Source organism: Chironomus tepperi, unplaced genomic scaffold (genome assembly GCF_022539635.2).
Source record: "Chironomus tepperi strain 1889 unplaced genomic scaffold, CSIRO-AGI_Ctep_v1 contig_58, whole genome shotgun sequence".
Taxonomy (NCBI): domain Eukaryota; kingdom Metazoa; phylum Arthropoda; class Insecta; order Diptera; family Chironomidae; genus Chironomus; species Chironomus tepperi.
The window spans coordinates 1,009,337-1,032,152 of record NW_027226180.1 but is presented as its reverse complement, the minus strand read 5'-3'; the positions used below and the strand labels follow the sequence as shown (position 1 = coordinate 1,032,152).

At 37.5% G+C, this 22,816-nt stretch overlaps 2 protein-coding genes, 1 long non-coding RNA gene and 2 other non-coding genes across 5 annotated transcripts; 2 read left to right on the top strand and 3 right to left on the bottom strand.

Annotated features, from left to right (window-relative positions):
- Positions 1–3,065: 3,065 nt before the first annotated feature.
- On the top strand, positions 3,066–3,138 carry TRNAK-UUU (transfer RNA lysine (anticodon UUU)). The gene has a single exon. It is a non-coding gene; the product is annotated as a tRNA-Lys (tRNA).
- Positions 3,139–4,028: 890 nt separating this feature from the next.
- TRNAK-UUU (transfer RNA lysine (anticodon UUU)) lies at positions 4,029–4,101 on the bottom strand. The gene has a single exon. It is a non-coding gene; the product is annotated as a tRNA-Lys (tRNA).
- A 1,312-nt stretch (positions 4,102–5,413) lies between these two features.
- On the bottom strand, positions 5,414–7,224 carry LOC139100078 (uncharacterized). Its single transcript, XR_011545404.1, has 2 exons — positions 6,976–7,224; positions 5,414–6,130 (listed from the first exon to the last, which is right to left on the bottom strand). It is a non-coding gene; the product is annotated as an uncharacterized lncRNA (long non-coding RNA).
- A 4,118-nt stretch (positions 7,225–11,342) lies between these two features.
- Positions 11,343–14,203, top strand: LOC139100049 (putative leucine-rich repeat-containing protein DDB_G0290503). The gene is made up of 2 exons (XM_070652638.1): positions 11,343–11,525; positions 11,689–14,203. The coding sequence occupies exons 1-2, from the start codon at positions 11,509–11,511 to the stop codon at positions 14,132–14,134; spliced, it is 2,463 nt and encodes an 820-aa protein (XP_070508739.1). The 5' UTR covers positions 11,343–11,508; the 3' UTR covers positions 14,135–14,203.
- A 575-nt stretch (positions 14,204–14,778) lies between these two features.
- On the bottom strand, positions 14,779–22,523 carry LOC139100053 (fatty acid CoA ligase Acsl3-like). The gene is made up of 6 exons (XM_070652646.1): positions 22,424–22,523; positions 19,190–19,335; positions 17,255–17,897; positions 16,872–16,999; positions 15,794–16,577; positions 14,779–15,277 (listed from the first exon to the last, which is right to left on the bottom strand). The coding sequence occupies exons 2-6, from the start codon at positions 19,322–19,324 to the stop codon at positions 14,853–14,855; spliced, it is 2,115 nt and encodes a 704-aa protein (XP_070508747.1). The 5' UTR covers positions 19,325–19,335; positions 22,424–22,523; the 3' UTR covers positions 14,779–14,852.
- Positions 22,524–22,816: the final 293 nt, after the last annotated feature.

Genomic DNA, 22,816 nt, shown 5'->3' with positions numbered 1-22,816 from the left:
GTGATGCTGCCTGCCTGCTGTATATGCTCCTCATGGTGAATTTAACATTAGAGCCTTTTTATTGCCTTTTTATCAGCAAATAAAAGGAACAACAAACGGTGTATAGGAATGAAAAATGGCCAATGTGTATTCGAATGTTTAAACTTTCAATTGAGAGACGTGCCAAAAAAAATGGAATTGGAAATAAGAGACTCCAACCAAATATGGGAAAATTGAGGGGTGTGGGGGAAGTGAGGATGAAGATTAAGGATGTGAAATCAAATAAAAATAAAAATGTGATAAAAAGATTTTTTGTGCTGCTTTTTTTTTTTATTTTTATGAGACATCCTTAAGAGGTTTGAGACAATGGCAATGGGTTGGATTTTTTTTTTGTTATTGAAATGATGACATGCATGACTGTACTTGATGTTTGCTTTATTAGGAGTTTTGGAATGTGCATGTGAGTGTTTGATTTCGTACTTAGAGGAATGGGGAGGGTTTTGGAATGATGTGATGCTCAGGAACATGAAGAGGTTGGAGGTTGGGGGTATGTAACCGAGTTGCAAAACAGGCACCTGTGACAAGCAAAAACCGTACAATTTATTGATAATTTGTATGGATTCGTATGAAAAACTAGTTTATGGCTGTATTGAACTCAGGCCATCAATTCTTTTACTGATCCCAAATTCTTGGTTCATGACATTGTTACTAAGCGGTGAGGGGCATGAAACCACCCTGCAGCTTTACTTAGCGTTACGTAATTTAAGAATGTTTCCTAAGCATTTGAATTTTGTTCTAGCTTTTGAATTCTAGAAAACATTGAAATAATAAGGATTTAAGACATCGTTCTTACAGATGCAATACGGAAACAGATTGGTACTGGTATGTTGTGGTGTAGCACCCGTTTCCTTACCCTCCTTCTCAATATTTGGCTATGGTTATGCCCTTCATCCTGATTAACATCATACAATTTGCAACTTAAGGAAGTAAAGGACATTAATGTTTATTCTTATAGATCTAATTCAGTGACTGATCGTCTTGGCACTGATATGGTACTGTTTAGGTGAACCGACTTCACAGCCTCCTTCCTGTCGGTTCCCTGTCTACTCACTGCTTCATCCCCGCTCCCTCCCTATCCCTCCGCTTTCTTCTCCTCCACCAATTCCCTATTCCTCTTCCTGCTCCCTATCCGTACCCGTGCTCTATATACCTCCCTCCCTTCTCCCTTCTCTTAACCCCGTTTTCGTAATTCAACATAACAACTCATCTTCATTATCATTACCATCATGTCCTTTGAAGCCTTCTGTAAATTCAAAATATCCAATTGTCTCAGTCCTGATATGATACAAGTTAGATATTCAGCCCTTCCACCTTGATCCACCTTCTCATCAGTTACGACTCCGCCTCACGTCTACGTAACATAATCATCATTAACTTCATGACCTACTGCAAATTCAGAATGTCCTTTTGTGTCAGCATGAGTATAAAAGGTTATAGTTGTAACCTCTGCTGCTCAACTTCCCTCTCTACTTAATCTATGGCTACGGATATGTCCATCAAAAGTAATAAAATTATGGTTTTTGAAGTCTGCTCCGAGTTTAAGATGTCTGATTGCTTCTGATTTCGGGTGTTGTGCGGTACGATACAGTTGTACCTCTTCCATTACCCCTCAATTTTTGACTCCAGCTACATCAGCATAAAAGCGAGAATCCCTTTCACTGTACACAGTAAATTTTAATAAATTTAAATATATCTTAACATCTCTCATAAAAGATGAAACTTAATTGAAGACGGAAAGCAAGAAGGAAGAAGAAGAAGAGAAAGATTAGGGCGGCAAGAATCTCAGTAGAATCAAGCGAGTATGAAGAGATGTTAATTACGACATTAAACAGTAATTAAGCATAAATATAAAAAGAAGTGGAAAAATGTTTTAAAGATAAAAAGAGGAAAAATGAAGGCAAATAAAAGAATTTTCTTTTGCAAAAAACTTTCATCATTTGAATGTTTACACTTCTTTATATTCCCACTTCCACTTCCATATTTCTTCCTACATAGAAGCTATTTTCATTTTTATCATCATAATCTCAACAATCTCCTACACGACTTTGTTGTTGTTTCTTTCTTGATTGCTTTAAAAAAGCTCGTAATTTGTAATTATATAAGTCAATTAGTATCATGAATAAAATAATTATTTTTGGAAACTGGATAAATGAGTCTTAATATAGTTTAGTTCATGGCACCGGCGGCACGTTCTGAAGAATTTGAATTCATTTTTGGACCGAAGAGCAAACTCTGTTGATTAAAGGCAATGGAATACGAAGGAGGATGACACAAGACGACCGAAGATGACCGGATACAAAGGAAGATGACCGAACGCAACCGAAGACCACCGAAGATAATCGAATATGACCGAAATCGACCAAAGGTAACTCAAGTTGACCCAAGATCATCGTAGACGACCGAAGACAACAGAAGAAGACCGATGATGATCGAAGATGAACGGAAACGACCGAAGCCATCCGAAGACGACTGAATAACAAAGAAGATGCTCAAAGACAACCAAAGACCACGGAAGATGATCGAATACGATCGAAGACGACCATACTCAACTTAATATGATCAAAAACTAACGAAGAAGACCGGAAACGACAGAAAATGACTGAAGACAACCGTATGCAACCCAAGACAATTGAGAATGAACGAAGATAACCGAAGATGATCAAAGATGACTGAATACAACCGAATAAGACCGAAGGAGACCAAAAAAAACCGAAGATGACCGAAGACAACAGAAGATGAACGAAGTCATCCGAAGACGAACGAAAATGATCGAATACGAAGGAAGACGGCCGAAGACACCCAAATACAACCGAAAACTCGAAACCAGAACAAAAATTGAAACTTTGAAAAGCATTCAGTACAATAGCATCAACAGTAATGCTTCATACAAAAATTTACACCTGTTTAAACACTTCACCTTGCGTGTTTGAATATAACATTTTATTTTTGAATGATAATGATCAATTTTGAAGCTTAATTTAAATTTTTGAATATTTTATTGAGTTTCTGTTAAGCTTAACACACATGCCCGGGTAGCTCAGTTGGTAGAGCGTTGGACTTTTAATCCAACGGTCCAGGGTTCAAGTCTCTGCTCGGGCGGATTTTTATCTTTTTTGCCATAAATAACAGGATAATCAGTCAAGCGAGAACCAGCGATAGAGCCAGTTTAAGGTGTTAACTGATGGAGGCTATGGGAGGCTATGGACAGTTCATCTGTACGATCAAATTTGACCTATATTATGTGGGATGTTCATTTAACTAGGAATTGTCATGAAAAACCCTAGAAAATTGAAGAATTTCCAACAATAATCCCAAATTTCATCACTAAACATCCTCAATTGTCTCAACAAACTCAACAACAAAATCCAAACAACCTTAAAAGCTTTAAATTTGAATTCTAAAGAGTTATTGATTTATTTCCATGAATATATCCACATATGTAGACTTACTTAGTAAGACACAGTTCAAAACAAAACCAGATGAAAGCCTACACGACAATAAAATCAATGTCAGGTGAGGGATTTGATATCGAGGATGTCTATTGAATGTATGTGACATGCTTAAAACTTCCCTCTTTTTTGGTGCTGGATTCTTACATCTGTTTTCAATCTTGAAAGTACTTTTTGTGCCTTTATCGAATACTCAAATGAAGAAAATGACAATATTCAAATTTAGTTTGTCAGAATGGATAGCAAGCACTGCTAGGTGTTCAATTTCAATTTTGTAGTTGTCGACTTAATGTGGATGAATGTCCTTAAATCAGCCAGATTGACCATCCTTTGAAGATTTAGTCCAAAAATCCCAATTTTTAATCAAAACTTCGACTTGTACTTTGCTGGCCGTACAGATCAACTGTGATCCATGGCCTCCCTCAGTTGGCACCTTAAGCTGGCTCTCTCACTGGCTCTACAGCTTGGTTGATGATCCTGTTTATGGCGACTGAGGAATCTTGATGAATCCAGTTTATTATAGCAAAAAAGATGAAAATCCGCCCGAGCAGGGACTTGAACCCTGGACCGTTGGATTAAAAGTCCAACGCTCTACCAACTGAGCTACCCGGGCACGTATGGAAGGCTTAGCAGTTGTTTGATACTATAATAGTGTTACTTTTGGATGAAATTGAAGCTTTAGGTAGCTTACTTGCTTATTATGGAAGCTGTCGATAGAGACAGTATTGCATTTGGTATTGGGAATTGGCAGATGGAAGTTAGCGATAGAAACTGGCTCATGGGAGGCCATGGGTCGCAATTGATATGTACGATCAGCGAAGGAAGTGTTTACTGTGGTTATCCTCGTCTGGAACAGTGCAAAGGTTATGAACCGCGTCAAACAGGTTGGGTACCACTGGATTAGGATGTTTGGAAATGAAAGAGACTACATTGGACTGTCCTATGTTGCCCTGCATTGGACACTTAATCCTAGTTTTGAACCCAAAAAGCTCATCAATATTAAAATCACCTAAGACAGAGTTAGGGGGTGAGGGGGAGTAGATGAGGGGGACTTCAAAGACTTCAGGGAGAAGTGTAGAGGTAGGATGGATCGAAAAGCCCTACAACCTTCACCTGATCCTTCATTTGAACCCACAAGAAATGCGTCAATTCTCAACAATGTACTTCCAACTGATTTTCATGTCTATTTTTCCCCCTTTTCTTTTGTTCTTGTCTCTTTTTCGTCTTGAATTTAAATTGAAATCCCCTTGAGATGTAAAACACTTCAGCTTTATTATTTCTTTATCATATCACATTTCTGTGCGTATTTCATACGTGTACTTTTTCATTGTATTTATTTTACTGTAAGCGATGAGATTTTTTTTTGCCATTTTTTTTTTTGTTATCAGAAGCAGGCTCACAATGTGCAGCACATAAATGAGTATGTGAATGATTATATCGAATGCTGGATGAATTGTTGAGTAAATGACGTGATAAGGATGGTTTTTATGGGGATGGATGAGATAAAAATTGTTGGAAATTTGACATAGTTCCATGAATTTTAAGCATGTTAAGCTCTAGTGCGGCTAGTTCCAATGCATCATCAACATCTATGTATCCACAATCTTCAAATGATTTAGAGACGAAATCACCAGAATTGAAGCTTCTAAAAAAGCTGTTAAGCTTCATCCAAGACACAAACCATTCAAATTATCCTTAACAAAATTGTGTCTTGGATAAAAAGTGTCTCAGCTAAATTAAGGGATATTTTCCAAAACTTTCAAATAATTCCATTAGATGGCGGTAATGACAGTTAAGATTTTATCATAGACAGCATAAAAAGCTCAACTTTTATGAAATATCCCTTTTTTATGCTTTCAGTTCCTTTCTATCTAGGACACAACATGAAGCCCGACTAGACTTTAAGTTCTGATTAAGATTACAGCTATTTTAACAAATTCATAATTTTATTACACAATTTTAATTATTATTTTAACAATTTTATGTTCATACTATAATATAGTTCTTAGACAGGGGTGGACAACCTTTGATATTTCGTGGCACACCTTGGTTGTATGCGTCGACCAGAACCGTACAATTCATATGGTTCATTGAATTTTCAATAAAAACATTGGGGCACATTCGCGTGCCACAACACACAGGTTGTCGATCACTGCCCTAGAGTGTGGAATTGACACTACTCAGGACTAAGGGACTGAGGGACTGAGGGACTGAGAGGGACTGAAGGAATTGAGGGACTGAGGGACTGTGGAACTGAGGGACTAAGGAGGACTGGGGGTGGGCTGAGAGGGACTGAGGGAACTGAGGGACTGAGGCACCTAGAACCAGATTCTGAGTCAAATAACCAATCTGTGCTTACTTAAGTCTATAGTTGTTGTATATTGGTGAGCATCTTAAATCTCACCATAAACCTCATCTCATTCCGTCAGCATTTTCTCGTCATAGTCTAGGCAATACTTTCTATCCTCTTCATCGCTAATCAGTCGACGATACAGCGTATATGTTAACATAAACATTATCAATTTGAGTGTTATAAAGATGACATAAAACCATGATGGCCATATGAATATTGAATAGATGATAACGGCTATGATTTGTGTGACACAAAGTAGAAGGTACGGAAGTAATTTGTTGTGGTCGTTCTGGAATGAAAGAGAAGTAAAAATGTTGCTGGTTAGATTGATGCTGTGATGTGGAATTGAATACAATAAAGCGGATTAAAGCATGTGCTGCATGTAATACAGCTAAGGGTCAATTGGCAGGCCAAGGACGGAACTAAATTGAATTAAATTTTGAATTAATTTTTTGACAATTTTTTAAACAATTTTCTCATAATTCGGCTTAAAATCCAGCACAATCCTAGAGTCAATCCAACATAATGCTGGATATTGGATCCATTACCCGCTTTATGCTTCAGACAGTCCTAAAAGGATGTCAACTGAACGTGCAGACAGAGAATTTGTGACCAACAAGGTGACATAGTCAGATAGACATGCTTTTGTAGTAACTTAACCTCCACAAATGTAGGAACATGAATCCAATCACAGTTGCGACTACAGGCTACGACCTATGACAAATGGACAGTTTCTGTGTGACTTGTCACAGATTGTAACTCTATTTCCAATTAATCGACTTGTGCCATTCGAGTATGATCAATTTCACATCCTTGAACTTAACAAAAAACATCTTTTTGGCGCCACAAATTACACAGACTACAACAGTGGTGGACAACCTTTTATTTTTTGTGGGACTTTATGGGTTGTAAGCCACAAAGCATGTAGCATTAAGCACATGGCATTTTGCAAAGATATTTGACTGTGCCGCGGCACAAAGGTTGCCCACAACTGGACTACAAACATCCAATTGGATTGTAAGTCACACAGAATGCAGCATGCAGCACATGACAATTTTCAATAATCTTTGTAATGGACCGCGGCACACAGGTTGCCCACAACTGGTTTACATCATCCAAAATTCACGTACTAACCTCCTTAACACCACCAACCATCACAACAGACACAATGAAAAACATTGTTAGTCCAAAAATTTGTATTAATGCTTCCACTTCCAATAATTTTGATGTTTCTACATCCTCATCATTATACTTTACTTCCGCTTTTCTAAAAGCTATTAATGCACCAATGTAAGTGATTATTACTAATCCATAAACTAATGATTCAGCTACAGCTAGAATATACAGCAGAAGTTGTAGATCAACAGCATTTATAAAATCCTTTAATTTTAAATGATGGTAAAAGCTCATCGTGTGTTGTTCCTTAAAAATCTCAGCGATAACTGAATTGCCAAAATATTTTTGTGTGTTGTGGACGTAAAAAAAATTGCTGTTGTTGTTTTTGGACTTCTTGTTTGTGCTTACTATAAAAATAGTCAAAAAAGACTTTCCATTTAGTGACAAAGAGATTGAGACGTTTTGTTGTCATTACAGATTGAGGATAATAGGCAGATTTGACAGAATATACGCATGGATATTAAAGAAGAAGCAAGTGATAATTTTGGGGATTAAAGCGCATTTTACTTGTAGTCAATCTGTATCATCCAGCTAATCTGTCATTTTGCAGCCAATCTGTTAATTTGCAGTCAACCTGCAGCATCCAGCCAATCTGTCAATTTGCAGCCAAACTGCAGTATCCAGTCAATCTGTTAATTTGCAGCTAAACTACAACATCCAGCCAATCTATTAATTTGCAGCCAATCGGTCAATTTGCAGTCAATCTGTCAATTTGCAGTCAATATGTCAATTTGCAGCTAAACTTCAGCATCCAGTCAATCTGTCAATTAGCAGATAATTTGTCAATTTGCAGCCATTCTGTCAATTTGCAGCCAATCTGTCAATTTGCAGCCAATCTGTCTATTTTCAGCTAAGCTGCAGTATTCAGCCAATCTGACAATTTGCAGCTAAACTGCAGCATCCAGTGAATCTGTCGATTTGCAGTCAATATGTCAATTTGCAGCCAATCTGTCAATTTGCAGCCAATCTGCAGCATCCACCCAATCTGACAGCATCAATCCAATCTGCAACCATATCATCAAAACAGTTCAACAAAACTCAAGCTAAATGAACTAAACAGCAACGAAAAAAAGAAGGAAAAATTCATGTCGAGACATTACAAATTATGACTAGACTTTTAAGCGCCAGGATGTGAAAAAAAAGTCCAAATAGATGAAAATGACAGATTTTTTTCATCTTAAATATTGTGAAAATGTTCAATATTGCATTGATTATTTTTAGGGTTCGCCCAGATGCGCAGGCCTGCAGCAGGCCTGCAGTTTCTATTGTTCTAGATGCGCATCCAGATGCGCATCCAATTGCATCCAACTGCATCCATCTTAACTTTTTGTATGGAAATTTTTTTCAAAAAAAATGATGAAAAATTGCATTCTTGAGAGTTTTTCACCGTCGTAATAGGGAAACTAAATCAAAAATAACATTTTCTACGATATTCTAACTTTATTTTTAAAAAATTAAAAAAATGTAATTTTCCAGTGTTTTTCCAAGTTTTTCACCATTTTATATGAAAATTAAGGGAAAACTAGCATTTTCCAAGATTATGCATTATTATAATATGTGAATTCATGTGAAAAATTGTCATTTTCATAGTTTTTAAAGTATTTGGTTAAATTTTCAGATGCACTTGGATGCGCATCCAGATGCGCAGGCCTGCTGCAGGCCTGCAGTTTTCTGCATCTCTGCATCTATCTGCATCTAATTTTGGCGAACCCTAATTATTTTTGGTTCCATAAGAGACTGTGGATGGCTTGAGTTATAGACAGTGGGGATGGCTGATTGTTGCGTAACGGGATGGGATGCATACTTACATACTCAACGTATTACCTTGGGTAGCAACTGTTGAAGGTCAGTACAGTCAGTACAGTCAGTACAGTCAGTACAGTCAGTACAGTCAGTACAGTCAGTACAGTCAGTACAGTCAGTACAGTCAGTACAGTCAGTACAGTCAGTACAGTCAGTACAGTCAGTACAGTCAGTACAGTCAGTACAGTCAGTACAGTCAGTACAGTCAGTACAGTCAGTACAGTCAGTACAGTCAGTACAGTCAGTACAGTCAGTACAGTCAGTACAGTCAGTACAGTCAGTACAGTCAGTACAGTCAGTACAGTCAGTACAGTCAGTACAGTCAGTACAGTCAGTACAGTCAGTACAGTCAGTACAGTCAGTACAGTCAGTACAGTCAGTACAGTCAGTACAGTCAGTACAGTCAGTACAGTCAGTACAGTCAGTACAGTCAGTACAGTCAGTACAGTCAGTACAGTCAGTACAGTCAGTACAGTCAGTACAGTCAGTACAGTCAGTACAGTCAGTACAGTCAGTACAGTCAGTACAGTCAGTACAGTCAGTACAGTCAGTACAGTCAGTACAGTCAGTACAGTCAGTACAGTCAGTACAGTCAGTACAGTCAGTACAGTCAGTACAGTCAGTACAGTCAGTACAGTCAGTACAGTCAGTACAGTCAGTACAGTCAGTACAGTCAGTACAGTCAGTACAGTCAGTACAGTCAGTACAGTCAGTACAGTCAGTACAGTCAGTACAGTCAGTACAGTCAGTACAGTCAGTACAGTCAGTACAGTCAGTACAGTCAGTACAGTCAGTACAGTCAGTACAGTCAGTACAGTCAGTACAGTCAGTACAGTCAGTACAGTCAGTACAGTCAGTACAGTCAGTACAGTCAGTACAGTCAGTACAGTCAGTACAGTCAGTACAGTCAGTACAGTCAGTACAGTCAGTACAGTCAGTACAGTCAGTACAGTCAGTACAGTCAGTACAGTCAGTACAGTCAGTACAGTCAGTACAGTCAGTACAGTCAGTACAGTCAGTACAGTCAGTACAGTCAGTACAGTCAGTACAGTCAGTACAGTCAGTACAGTCAGTACAGTCAGTACAGTCATCATGCTCAACATACAGCACAGGCATTGACCTTGCGTTGGAGTCGTCAATTAAAAATGTCAATTAATTATGATAGATGCTTGTGCAGCATAGGCAGCATCAATTTTTATTAATTAATTAATACAACTAGACCTGCTTCATATGCGAACTAAAAGCTCAATTTAGTTCCACGAGTTCAGTCACATCGTTAAGTAACAAAAATCGATAATCCATTCCAAAATGAGTTTGGCAAAGGAAAGTGTCTCAACGGTCTGTCCAAACTGTAAAACATCAATAAAAACAAACATTGAACAAAGCTATTCATTCCTTACACATGTGACTGCATTAGTTATGTGCTGTTTTGGTTTGATATGTTGTGTATGCTGGCCGTATATTGGTGATGTAGGAATTGATGTGTTTGAGTAGCACAAGTCGGTTGATTGATCTGGAATTAAGCAGGTTCATGACCTCCCTCAGATGTAGCCTGAAGCTGGCTCTATCGCTGACTTCCACTTCCCAATTTCCCATACCAAGCACAATACTGCCTCTGTTTCCATCAAGCACTATTTAATGCTATTATTAATTACAATTTCTCTATTTTTAGTGCTGCAGCATCACAAAGCATACGTGTCCTGTGTGTAAAGCACATCTCGGAGAATATCGCGGATGATCAATGCCTACATACTGGATATACTGAGCAATATTTAGATCAATTTATGTATTTATCTTAATATTCAATTAATAAATGTATATTGGACATCCAAAACTTTTTTTTTGTATTTTACATAACGGAAAAAATAAAATTAAATTTATTTTCGAATTTTCGGAATTTAATGAAAAGCTTTCCAGTCGAAAATAAACTGACAGTTTAAAGCTACAGAACTTAAAAGCTGTTATAGATGGATCTTTAAGATTTAGTCGAATGGAAATCCTTAAAATGAGGAGCTTTTGGTCAACATGACGTCATTAATGAGATGTAGATGAGGAAATATGGATGAATAGGACATACACTTCGTAAGATGAATGCCAGAGATAATATCAATGCTGGGACAGAATTACAAGTTTGTTGCACAGTCATTTGTTGGAATCGGCAATGGAAATGGCGACCAGAAGCCATAAAAGGCTACATAACGCAGGATATTGATGAAGGAATGTCAGGTAGACACATTGTGACAGATGAAGCAACAGAGTCAAATGGAAAGCCTTTTATTGTAGCTTAATCTCGACAGAGTCAGTAAGTATTGAAAATTGTTGAATATTTTCACATTATGTGATGCTGCATGCTAATCATCAATTTTAATTTCATCATATTTTGAGCGGGAAATAAGAAGAAGGAACTAAGAATTATGATTAAGGCACAAATCTCTTGATTTTTGTGGACATTTTCTCCCATTGATGCTCAATCTCATTTAATTAAATTTTTGTATTTTCTCTGCTCATTTTGTGATTGACTGTTGACTCAACTGGACTTAAGTGCGCATCTTGTACTGAATTTCTTATCAACTTGCTGAACATCCTGCCTTAAAAATCTTTCAAAAGACAATCAAAATTGTGAAAATTCTTCAAATTTAAAAGCTAAAATTGTGAAAAAGTGAAAAAAGGAACAAAAAATCACCAAAAATGCCCAAAATTCTCATGTAAGTACGCAAAATTAAAATTGATAAAAAATTTCACATTAAATTCATTATCAGCAGTCAATGTTAAGGCACAAGTGTGAATATATTTTATAAAAATAGACTTATATGCTTATGTCTGACCAATGATAGGACGTAAATTTAACAATTTTCTTTATATTTTCAGGTTGCTGATTTGCATTGTTGGAGTTACTTTAAGATTGTCAACATCAACAACCATTGAGTGTGAATATAAAACTGGTGATTGGTTTATTCTACAAAATGTATGCTACTGCGCAGTCATTAAGAATCCAAACATAACAACACAAGAGGCAGCGATGGTTACTTCAATTACTGGAAGTCATCAAAGTGGAAATTCAAATGCTGATGTTGTTGGCTTTGTTGTCCAGTTCGAAACCTTAAATTATTTTCCACGAGGTTTAGAGACTTATTTTAAGAATCTTAAAGGGGTTGAAATCTACAAATGTAATTTAAAAGAAATCCACCAGGAGGACTTGAAGCCATTTTCTAATTTAGTTGAGCTTCGCTTGCAAAAGAATTCAATTGAAATTCTCGAAGAAGGTCTTTTTGATTTTAATCCTGATTTAGAATTTATTGCTTTTTACGGCAACAAAATTGTCCACATCGAACCCAACATTTTTGATCATTTAAGTAAATTAAGTTCTCTTTGGTTATCATTAAACTCTTGCATTAACAAATATGCAGAAAATTCAACATCCGGTGTCAAGGACGTCATTAAATTAGCACAAGTTCAGTGCACAAATTCAGAATTTTCCTCATTTAAGGAACAACTTGAAAGTCTTGATAATGATTCAAAAATTTTAAATTTCGAAAAATTCACCGAAAATTTGTTGAATTTTGAAAAAACTTCAAGATCCTCAAAATTTTCTAACTTTCGTCCATTAAATTATAAACTTGATGCTCTTAAAGAGTCAAAATTAGAGGGTATTATCTTCAAAATGACATCCGATATAGATACAAAAGTGAGCAATTTGTCTGACTTAGTGATTGATGTTCGTAAAAATGTTGATGACATAAAGTCATGTAAGACTAACTTAGACGGATTCGGACCAGCTCTTAATGCCCTTGAATCTGGTCAAACTAGCATCAAAGGGTCCATTAATACTATGTGTACTAAAGCTTCCATTGATCAGGTTCAGTCAGTTCAAAATATTCTCAAATCCTCTGTCGATTCCCTTAGTACATCCTTAAATGTTGTTAAAAATGACATAAGTACTTCTATGGTATCCCTTGAATCGTCAGTTTGTACTAAGCAATCTATTCTTGAGGTTAAGGACATCCAGAAAATTATATCTGATTCTGTTAGTAAAACTGAGGTTGAGTTTGGTAACTTCCAAAACTATTTTAATGTTTCGATTGACAATCTTGAAAAATCAATCCAAAAATTTGAGGGAATTATCATTAAAAAGACGTCCGATTTAGATACAAAAGTGGGCAAGTTGTCTGACTTAGTGACCACTGTCCAAAAGAGTGTTAATGACGTAAAGTCATGGAAAACTAAATTAGATGGATTCGGATCAGCACTTAATGTTCTCAAAACAGGCCAAAATGGCATCAAAGGGTCAATTAATAATGTCTGTACCAAAGCTTCCATTAATCAGGTCCTGTCTGGGCAAAATAATATTAAATCAACTGTCGATGCCATAAAGTCCACCTTAAATATTGTCAAAACTGACGTCGGCACTTCCATTAAATCCCTTGAATCTCTAGTCGAAATTAAGTCTATCCAAAAGGTTATTTCTGATTCTGTTATTAAAACTGAAATTGAGTTTGGTAATTACCAAAACTATTTCAACGCGTCAATTGATAATCTTCAAATATCCTTGCAACAAGGCTTGACTGACATTAATGCTCTTAAGACATCCACAAAAGCTGAACTGGCAACCCTCGAAGCATCCACTGATGCTCTTATATTACTCACTAGTAAAGGTGTAAGTGACATAAAGTCATCCCTTCATGATTTTAAAAAAACAACAGATCACAGATTTTCCAGCATGGATGCATCTATTGATACTCTTAAGACAGACACAAACGATAGACTGCATAATGTTGATGTGTCCTTTGAAACTTTAAAGACAACAGCAAATCACAGATTTTCTAACATCGATGCATCTGTGACTAGCCTTAATGGCTCTATTAGCAGCAGCCTTAAGTTTACTAATGACCAACTTAAATCCTCTCATGACCAACTTCAGTCCACCCAAGATCAACTCAAATCCACTCAAGATGACATGAAAAGCTCAATAAAAGACATCGAAGCAGCCCTCAGCGACCTTAAAACATCACAAAATGATCGCAAATTGATCATTAATAAGATCAAAGATTCACAAAATGACGTCAAGATTCAAATGAACAGCATGAAGGTCCAGATGAGTGAATATATTGAGGACAAGCTTAAATCTTTTGGTGAAAAGATGGATGGACAACTAAGTGACTTCAAGGTGGAAATGAGGAAGGAACTGACTAATTCACATCAGAAGATCTCAACGACATTAGAGTCATTGCTGGAACAGAAGCTTGAGAAGATTTTAACGGACAAATTGACGGAAATTTTTAGTGAAAAATTTACAAATATTATTGGATTTAATTGAGAATTTTTAATTAATTTTAATGTATTTTTTTGTAAAAATTTAAATAAAGTTATTATTTTAAGAATGTCAGGGGAAGTGATTTGAGTTGCTTTTTCAGGTAAGGAGTAAGTTGATGGTCATATCCACTTTTTCCGCGTGGACGACACATGGACGACACATGGACGACACATAAAAGACACATGGGCGACAAATGGACGATAAAAGGACGACACATGGACGACACATAGACGACATATGAACGACACATGAACGACACTTGGACGACAAATGGACAACACATTGGCGACACATGAAAGACACATGGACGACACATGGACGACAAATGGACGACACATGGACGACACATGAACGACAAAAGAACGACAAATGGACGACACATGAACGACAAAAGAACGACAAATGGACGACACATGAACGACAAAAGAACGACACATGGACGACACATGAACGACAAAAGAACGACACATGGACGACACATGAACGACAAAAGAACGACACATGGACGACACATGAACGACACATGGACAACACATGGACGACAAATGGATGACACATGGACGACACATGAACGACACATGGACGATACATGACACATGAAGTATTTCCCGCTGTATTCCAAAGATATAATCATTAAGTCCATTAAATTTGTAATTTTAACAATTTTTATTATTTATAACCTCAAAATTTACATCCTTTACAGCAATCATACCTGACCATTTTAAACATATAATTCTGAAATTTCCTGCTTATATTTTGTAACAATTTCCTTTCTCTTAATCTTAAAAGCAGCCGTAACTAAACCCGAATCAGGTGTCCATAAATCCGTACATAATGCAATCTTTGTTGGAATTTCAAATTTATTAAGTCCATGTGCGCGTCCATGATCAGCAATTGACTTAAGAGCTGCATCAATGACACTTTTATGTTGACATAATTCCTCATATTTTAAATTGAGACTTAATTTAGTTCCAATTGTTGTAATGGCTTTTTCAACTGGCTGTACAAGTGCTATACAGTATGTCTTTGTTGAGTCAGCATAGATGCAGATGTTCTCAACAATTTGGCATGTTTTGAGTTCGGACTCAATTTTCCCTAGTGAGAGGTATTCGCCGTGTTGGAGTTTAACGAGGTCCTTTTTGCGGTCTAAAATTGTAAGAGAAATTAGAATTTAAAAGAAAATGTCAAGTTAGAAAGTCATGGGTGGGGGATGTATAAAGCGCATTTTTTGGAGATACAGGATTTAAATTGTTGTTTGAATTGGAAATAATTTTGATAAAATTTAATCAATTATAGTTAAAAATTGGAAATATTTTATGAGACAAGTAAAAATGTCACATGTAATAAGTGACAAAAGCGCATTTTTTGGAAAAATTATTTTCAACTGAAAATCTGGATGGTGTCAAAAAAACTAGTATAGGCATGATCGCTCGTGATTAACGGAAGCGCATTTTCCATTCAAACAGATGGATGAACGGATGGACAGACAGACAGGCAGGCAGACAGATAAAGTGTGGTCAGTAAAGTCTTTTTTCTATTGAAAAATGCGCAAAAAACACCATTAAAAATTTAAAAATTGATAACAAGAACAAGTTAAAAAGTCACACCTAACTTGTGTCTAGAGCGCATTTTACGACTATAGTCCCCAATTCTACAACTCACCAATAATTTTCAGACTTCCATCATCCTGCATCTCTCCAATATCACCACTCCTCATCCATCTCACACCATTCTCATCAAAGAAATTATCCTCAGTCTCCTGTGGCATCTTGTAATATCCAACAGCAACACTACTTCCACCAATCAACACCTCACCTTGTGGATGTGGCTTATTTGTCACATAATAATTACCCTCATCCCAATTAACAAGACGTATTAAAGTTGTCGTCAGTGGACCACCACAACGTCCAACGGATATGTCAAATTCATCCGGTGCTGTTGCACCAGCTGATGTCTCTGTTAATCCATAACCTTGTAACATGATAAGATTAAGACAAAATTTAACACGTTCATGTGTTTCCGGTGATAATGGTGCACCACCGCCAATCATACCCCTCATTTGTCCGCCCATTAATTCACCAATTTTCTTAAAGACAAGTCGGTCTGTTATTGGTGTCCGGTATCCTCTGTAGTACCATCGCTTCTTATAATTGTATGCAAAATTAAATATTGTCTTTTGAATGACACTTCCGCTATTAATTTTATCATTCATTCCTTTAATAATTCTATCCATAATTAATGGTACGATGGCCATTGCTGTTGGTTTTAAAATTTTTGCATCGCCAACTTGTCCTTTTAATATTTTTGGACTGCTATCGATGAGTGTTAGTGGAGTTGAGTATCCAATTGGTACGCCAGCGAGCATTGCTGTTGACTCGATGAGGAGTTCGAAGGAGTGAGCGAGGGGTAGGAATCCGAGGATGACGTCGGTTGGACGGGCAACAATCTAAAAGAAAAATATGGAAATAATTAAGTAACAGTTTGGATCAAGTCGGTATACCCTATCCAAGTTGGGATACCCTTTCCAAGTCGGGATACCCTATCCAAGTCGGGATACCATATTCAACCCAAGCCGGGAAACCCTACCCTAGGGTACCCAGTATAGGATGAGGTAGGACAACCTAAGCTGCTAGGACAGGACAGGATAAGGTCTATTGGCATACCACCAAGGTGTACCCTGATTAATAAAAGGCTGCCCACTCCTAATTTAGACTAAATAATTCATAAATTGATTACTTACACAGTCCAAGAATCCCTTCATGCTCGATATTAAGTTATTGTGTGACAAAACAACTCCTTTGGGTGTGCCAGTAGACCCTGATGTAAACATGATTATAGCTACATCATCTTTTGTTGGTGGTGTTGTCTCTAAATAAATTGTTAATAGTTAGTAAGAAATGTATATGAATAAGACATAGTATTATATGTAAATAAAACATAGTGAACAAGTAAAAAAGTCACAAGTGGAATGTGTTTAAGGCGCATTTTTCTGTGTTTTTTTATTTTGCATCAAAATTTGATGATTCAATGTCTTAAATGCACTCAATTTTGAAAACAGTTCCACCAACAAGTAATAAAGTCACTACTAAATAGTGCATAAAGCGCATTTCAGACTCAACTCACCATAATTACTAGTTTTTCCAATCTCAACAACCTCATTGTATGCGAACACCTTAATATCATCCATTCCTTTAACATCAGTTGAACTCAATGGATCCTCAAAGTAAATCACTGTCTTAATCTTCGGAACTGTATGAATGACCTTCTTCAACTTTGGCATCAAGTCATGTGACGTAATGACAACCGATACCTCAGTCTGATTAATTGCATGACTAATTCCATCCTCACCAAGTGTCGCATAAATTGTCGCAACACCACAACTATGCTTAAACAGTCCCTGTGCTGCAATCATCCACTCAGCACGTGTCTCGGCAAAAATTGCAACACGTTCACGCGGAATTACACCAAGTTCACGTATACCACGACCAAAATGTTGTGCCTCAAGTTCAGCATCACGAAAACTACGCCATTTATAGTCACCCATGATGTATTTTTTCATGACTTTACCATCTGATTGGACTTCCTCGTGCTCTTCGAGGATTGTTCGGGTACCGAGGCAGTTCTTTGTTGTGTGAACTTTTGTGACAAATGAAAACATTTTCTCGAGGGTGTCGATATTCTCGCGGAGTAAGAGACTGTGCTGTTCACCTATGCGGGTTGTTGATTTGTATGTTATTTGAGTGTCGCTGGCACTGATGCATTTTGCCTGGAAGATGAGAAGAAATGTGATTTATTTGGTGATTTTATGAATTTTGGTCAAAAGTTGAGGATGGGGAAGGCAAGGCATGGGGCAAGACATGGGGCAAGACATGGGGCAAGACATGGGGCAAGACATGGGGCAAGACATGGGGCAAGACATGGGGCAAGACATGGGGCAAGACATGGGGCAAGACATGGGGCAAGACATGGGGCAAGACATGGGGCAAGACATGGGGCAAGACATGGGGCAAGACATGGGGCAAGACATGGGGCAAGACATGGGGCAAGACATGGGGCAAGACATGGGGCAAGACATGGTGCAAGACATGGTGCAAGACATGGGGCAAGACATGGGGCAAGACATGGGGAAAGGCGTGGGGCAAGACATGGGGAAAGGCGTGGGGCAAGACATGGGGCAAGACATGGGGCAAGACATGGGGCAAGACATGGGGCAAGACATGGGGCAAGACATGGGGCAAGACATGGGGCAAGACATGGGGCAAGACATGGGGCAAGACATGGGGCAAGACATGGGGCAAGATATGGGGCAAGACATGGGGCAAGACATGGGGCAAGACATGGGGCAAGACATGGGGCAAGACATGGGGCAGGACATGGGGCAAGACATGGGTCAAGAGATGGGGCAAGGCAGTGGGGACGGCTGGTTTGGTATGACTGAGAGTCGTTACCATCAGAATATGCCCAGTAAGTATCCTTATCTTATCATAACCCAACTTATTAATTGAGATTATTTGTGGAAAGTTTCAAAACCTTTCTTTAATATTTTTTTCTGTTGTTTTTTGTGTCTTATCATCAGCTTCGATTTATTTATAAACATGATGATAAGCTAGATTTTGTTGTGGCATATGATTTGGACTGAGAACTTAGAATTAAGGTGATGATGTTTGTGGTTCCATCAATCATATGCCGTATGAGGATTCAGACATAAATTGGCCAACATGGTGAGCCATGGGACGACTGACTTTGAAGTAGAATGAGACTAGATAATACAGTGGTGGGCAACCTGTGTGCTGGGGTGCACTTGAGTTCCATGAACCATAATACCTCAAATCATAAGGACCTTAACCTAAAGAACTCTTGGAAGGAAGCTGTCTATAGAGACAGCATTGGATTTGGTATTGGCAATTGACAGACGGAACCCAGCGATAGACCCAGCTTCAGCCTTTATCTGAGGGAGGCTATGGTTCACAATCGATCTGTACAGCCAGTGAAGTAAGCTGCTATAGGACCTTATGGTCCTTATGGACTCTATGTCACCAAATAGAACCAATTACTCACCTTATTCCGTCTCGATAAGCTCAATGTCTTCCATGGACGTTGTACTATGAAGTAAATTGGGAATGTGACAACATCGTACACAAATGTGACAACGTAAAGCGTTGATTTGATGATAAATGCAACAATTTTTTGCATATTGATGAATTCTAAAATATAAAGGAACAATTAATCATGTTAATCCACAAAAAATCCACTCGAAGCTTACAAATATCAACTAAACATCCAATGAATCTCACACAAAACAGTCAAATGAACATAAAAAATGAAAAAAAATTTCACATTTCTCATGAGCGAAAGCCAGCAACTGCATCAATATAAACTGCACTACATGACCTACATCAACATAATCAACGACGTATGGTTTTGGTATGAAATAAAACTATGGAATAAGTGGAAATCATCCGACAACACTTTCGCTGTACAAAATATCGTCATACTTAGTCGCCTGTTAATATTAATCACTGGTAATCAGGTTGTGATTGTGTGGGAAATTATATGAGTAAATGGGAGGGGACACTTGGGTGAGGAGGTGGTGGGATAGTTGGCAGATTTTTGGGATAAATGATCATGTGTGGCGGAATTTTAGCCGAAATAATTATTTGTGTCTAAACTTCAGCCGAAAAAATTGTATTTGTTCCAAAATTTCAGCCGAAATTTTAGCCGAAAAAATATTTGTATCAGAATTTTGGACAAAATAATTATTCATGCTACAATTTCAGCCAAAATTACTTTTAGGCCAGAATTCCAACCGAAAAACATGTATTTTAGACGAAATTTGATTTTTGTCTGATTTTTAACCGAAATAATTGTTTTTGTCAAAATTTCAGCTGAAATAATTCCAGAAATTTACCCAAAATAAATATTAATTCCAGAATTTTAGCCGATATTTTATTCCGTGTCTGAATTTTAGCCGAAAAAATAATTTTCTCCTGAATTTTAGTCGAAACTACAGTATGTGTCGAATTTCAGCCGAATGAATTATTTGTGTCAAAATTTCAGCTGCAATAATTCCAGATATTTACCCGAAATATTTATTCATGCCAGAATCTTAGCCGAATCAATTGTTCATGCCAGAATTTCAGCTGAAAAAAAATTATTTGTGTCTGAATTTTAGCCGAAATAATTATTTGTGTCAGATTTCTACTTTGACCAAGTGTCCACCCCTAGCCATCACACACAAATCATTGCCTTAATAATAATTTATAAACAAACTTTCGCCGCTTGACCTTCACATCGGCCAATTTTAATTAATTACATTTCATTTTAATTTTTATTTTAAGACACAAACTCAGACATTGACCTTGTCTGCGAAACAACCAGAAACAATGATAATCGTAGTTCCCCAACAACAACAACAAAATCAAAAAAAAAAAAATTGTCACATAAATTGAACTTTATTCAATTATGTAATGTCCGATAACGCAGCACCCGTCGCATGAATGATATTATGCCTCAACAACAACAGTTGTGGATTTATAAGGTAGAAAAATGACAAGTAAATTATCAGTGACTACTGATTGCATATAATTGTATCGGAAACAAAGTTTATATTTTTATTATTGTACGCGCGGTGCTCACTTGAACTTGAGAATAATGTACTTGAGGTTGTAATCAGGTTTTTGATACTTCTTTTTTTTGTGTATTCGTTGCATGTGAATTAATATTAAAAAATTGTTTTTGATGTTAATGCAGTGGTGGACAACCTTTTGTACTTTGAAGGACACCTTGGTGGTTAACCTTGATCGAAACTGCACATGACGTACTGTTCAAGGCATTTTATGACACGTAAGAGTGCCGCGACACGCAGGTTGCTCATCACTGATGTTACCGCGACACGCAAATGTTCCGCGGCACCCAAATTGTCCATCACTGATGTTACCATGTCACAATAATGTGCCGCGACACACAGGTTGTCCATCACTGATGTTACCATGACACACAAAAGTATCGCGTCACACAGGTTGCCACAACTGAATTTACAATGACACTCTAATGTCCCACGACACAAAGGTTGCCCATCACTGATGCAGCCATGACCCGTAATTGTGCCCTGACACACATGTTGCCCACCACTGATCTTTTATCCATAAATCCCTTCAATTTCACCTTCAAATCCCCATAAATTTCTCCACATCCTTCAAAATGTGACACAATAACCCTAATCCACATTCATCACGTCAATACCCCATCATTACCCCCAACACAATCGTCATCAACAATGCAAATTAACTCGACTTTGTTTTATTATAAAGAATATTTAAATGACACATAAATGTGATGCAGTTTATTGCTGTTTTATTCCTTATATATTTTTAAAATTGAACTTTAGCTTAAGTCGCACAATCGGAAAAGATTGTTCAAATTACTTGATAAAGTAAGCAACTTTGATTGATTAAAAGAGACAGAGAGAGAGGAGAAATGATGCAGCTTTTTAATGTGATGAGTCATGAATTTTAGTAAGGAATACTTAAGAAGCTAGGCACAAATAGGGGATTTAGGGTAGATGGATAGGAAGGATGATGAGTTGGGTGGTTTGGGGGACAGAATAGGAGACAGTAGGGTATATTGAGTGGAGTACAAGCTAGTCTCCAGCTCATAAGGCTTGACCCTTCAAACATTACATTAGAGGTCCCAAACCTCCATTCAACATTGCATTCCAGAGAGGTAGTGGAATGCAGGGGTGTATTTAGGAGGGGTCAACACCAACCACTCCCTTTCTCTTCTTCTATTCCCTTATTTCCCCCTTTTTTTGCCCTTCTGTCCCTCTTCTTTTTGGACTAAATTCTTCTACGATCTAGACAATCAGCCTGACTATGCTCCTGATGGAATGTAAAATATTCAGGAAGGGTAAGGATTGGGGTCGACTCTTAAATACCCCTACTTACTTTTTCTACCTTCCCTACCTGGGAATGGTAGGGAATTGAATTGTAGGGAATGCTAGGGAAGGTAGGGATGGATAGGGATGGATAGGGATGGATAGGGATGGGTAGGGATGGGTAGGGATGGGTAGGGATGGGTAGGGATGGGTAGGGATGGGTAGGGAAGGAACAAGCAAGCAATCAGGTATAGCTCCCAACTCCAGCAAATCAACCTCCAGCCACACCGACCTTTAATCACACTTTCACCATTTCCACATAATCCCGTCTTCCATTCTGACTACCCCCTTATGGGTACACCCCAACCACCCTCAAAACACTCCACAATAATCCACAATTGATCTCTTAATCTTCTTACCTTATTTTGTTGTTTATTTACTTTTAAAATTTATCAAAAATAAACTTCCTCACTCAACCGATCTTAAATGCCAACTGTGAGTGACTGAGAATCAAATCACAACAAGACTGATTAAATTCAGCATTTTTTGTACTTCTCTCGCTCATTACTTTTTGATGTACAAAATTGCTATCAAAAATGTTTTTCGTGACTGTCGTTGTTATCTGGTCGATAATTGATAAATAAATTTTTATCAATGAAAGCTCAACTTGTGAGGAGCTTTTGTCAAATTGTAATTTAGTGCTGACATTGGGATTAGACAGTCATGGTGTTGTTGTTGTAATAAGACTTTGGGTTTTGAATTGAGCAAAAACATTGAAAAAATTTTTAAATAATGGCATGAATTGATTGACA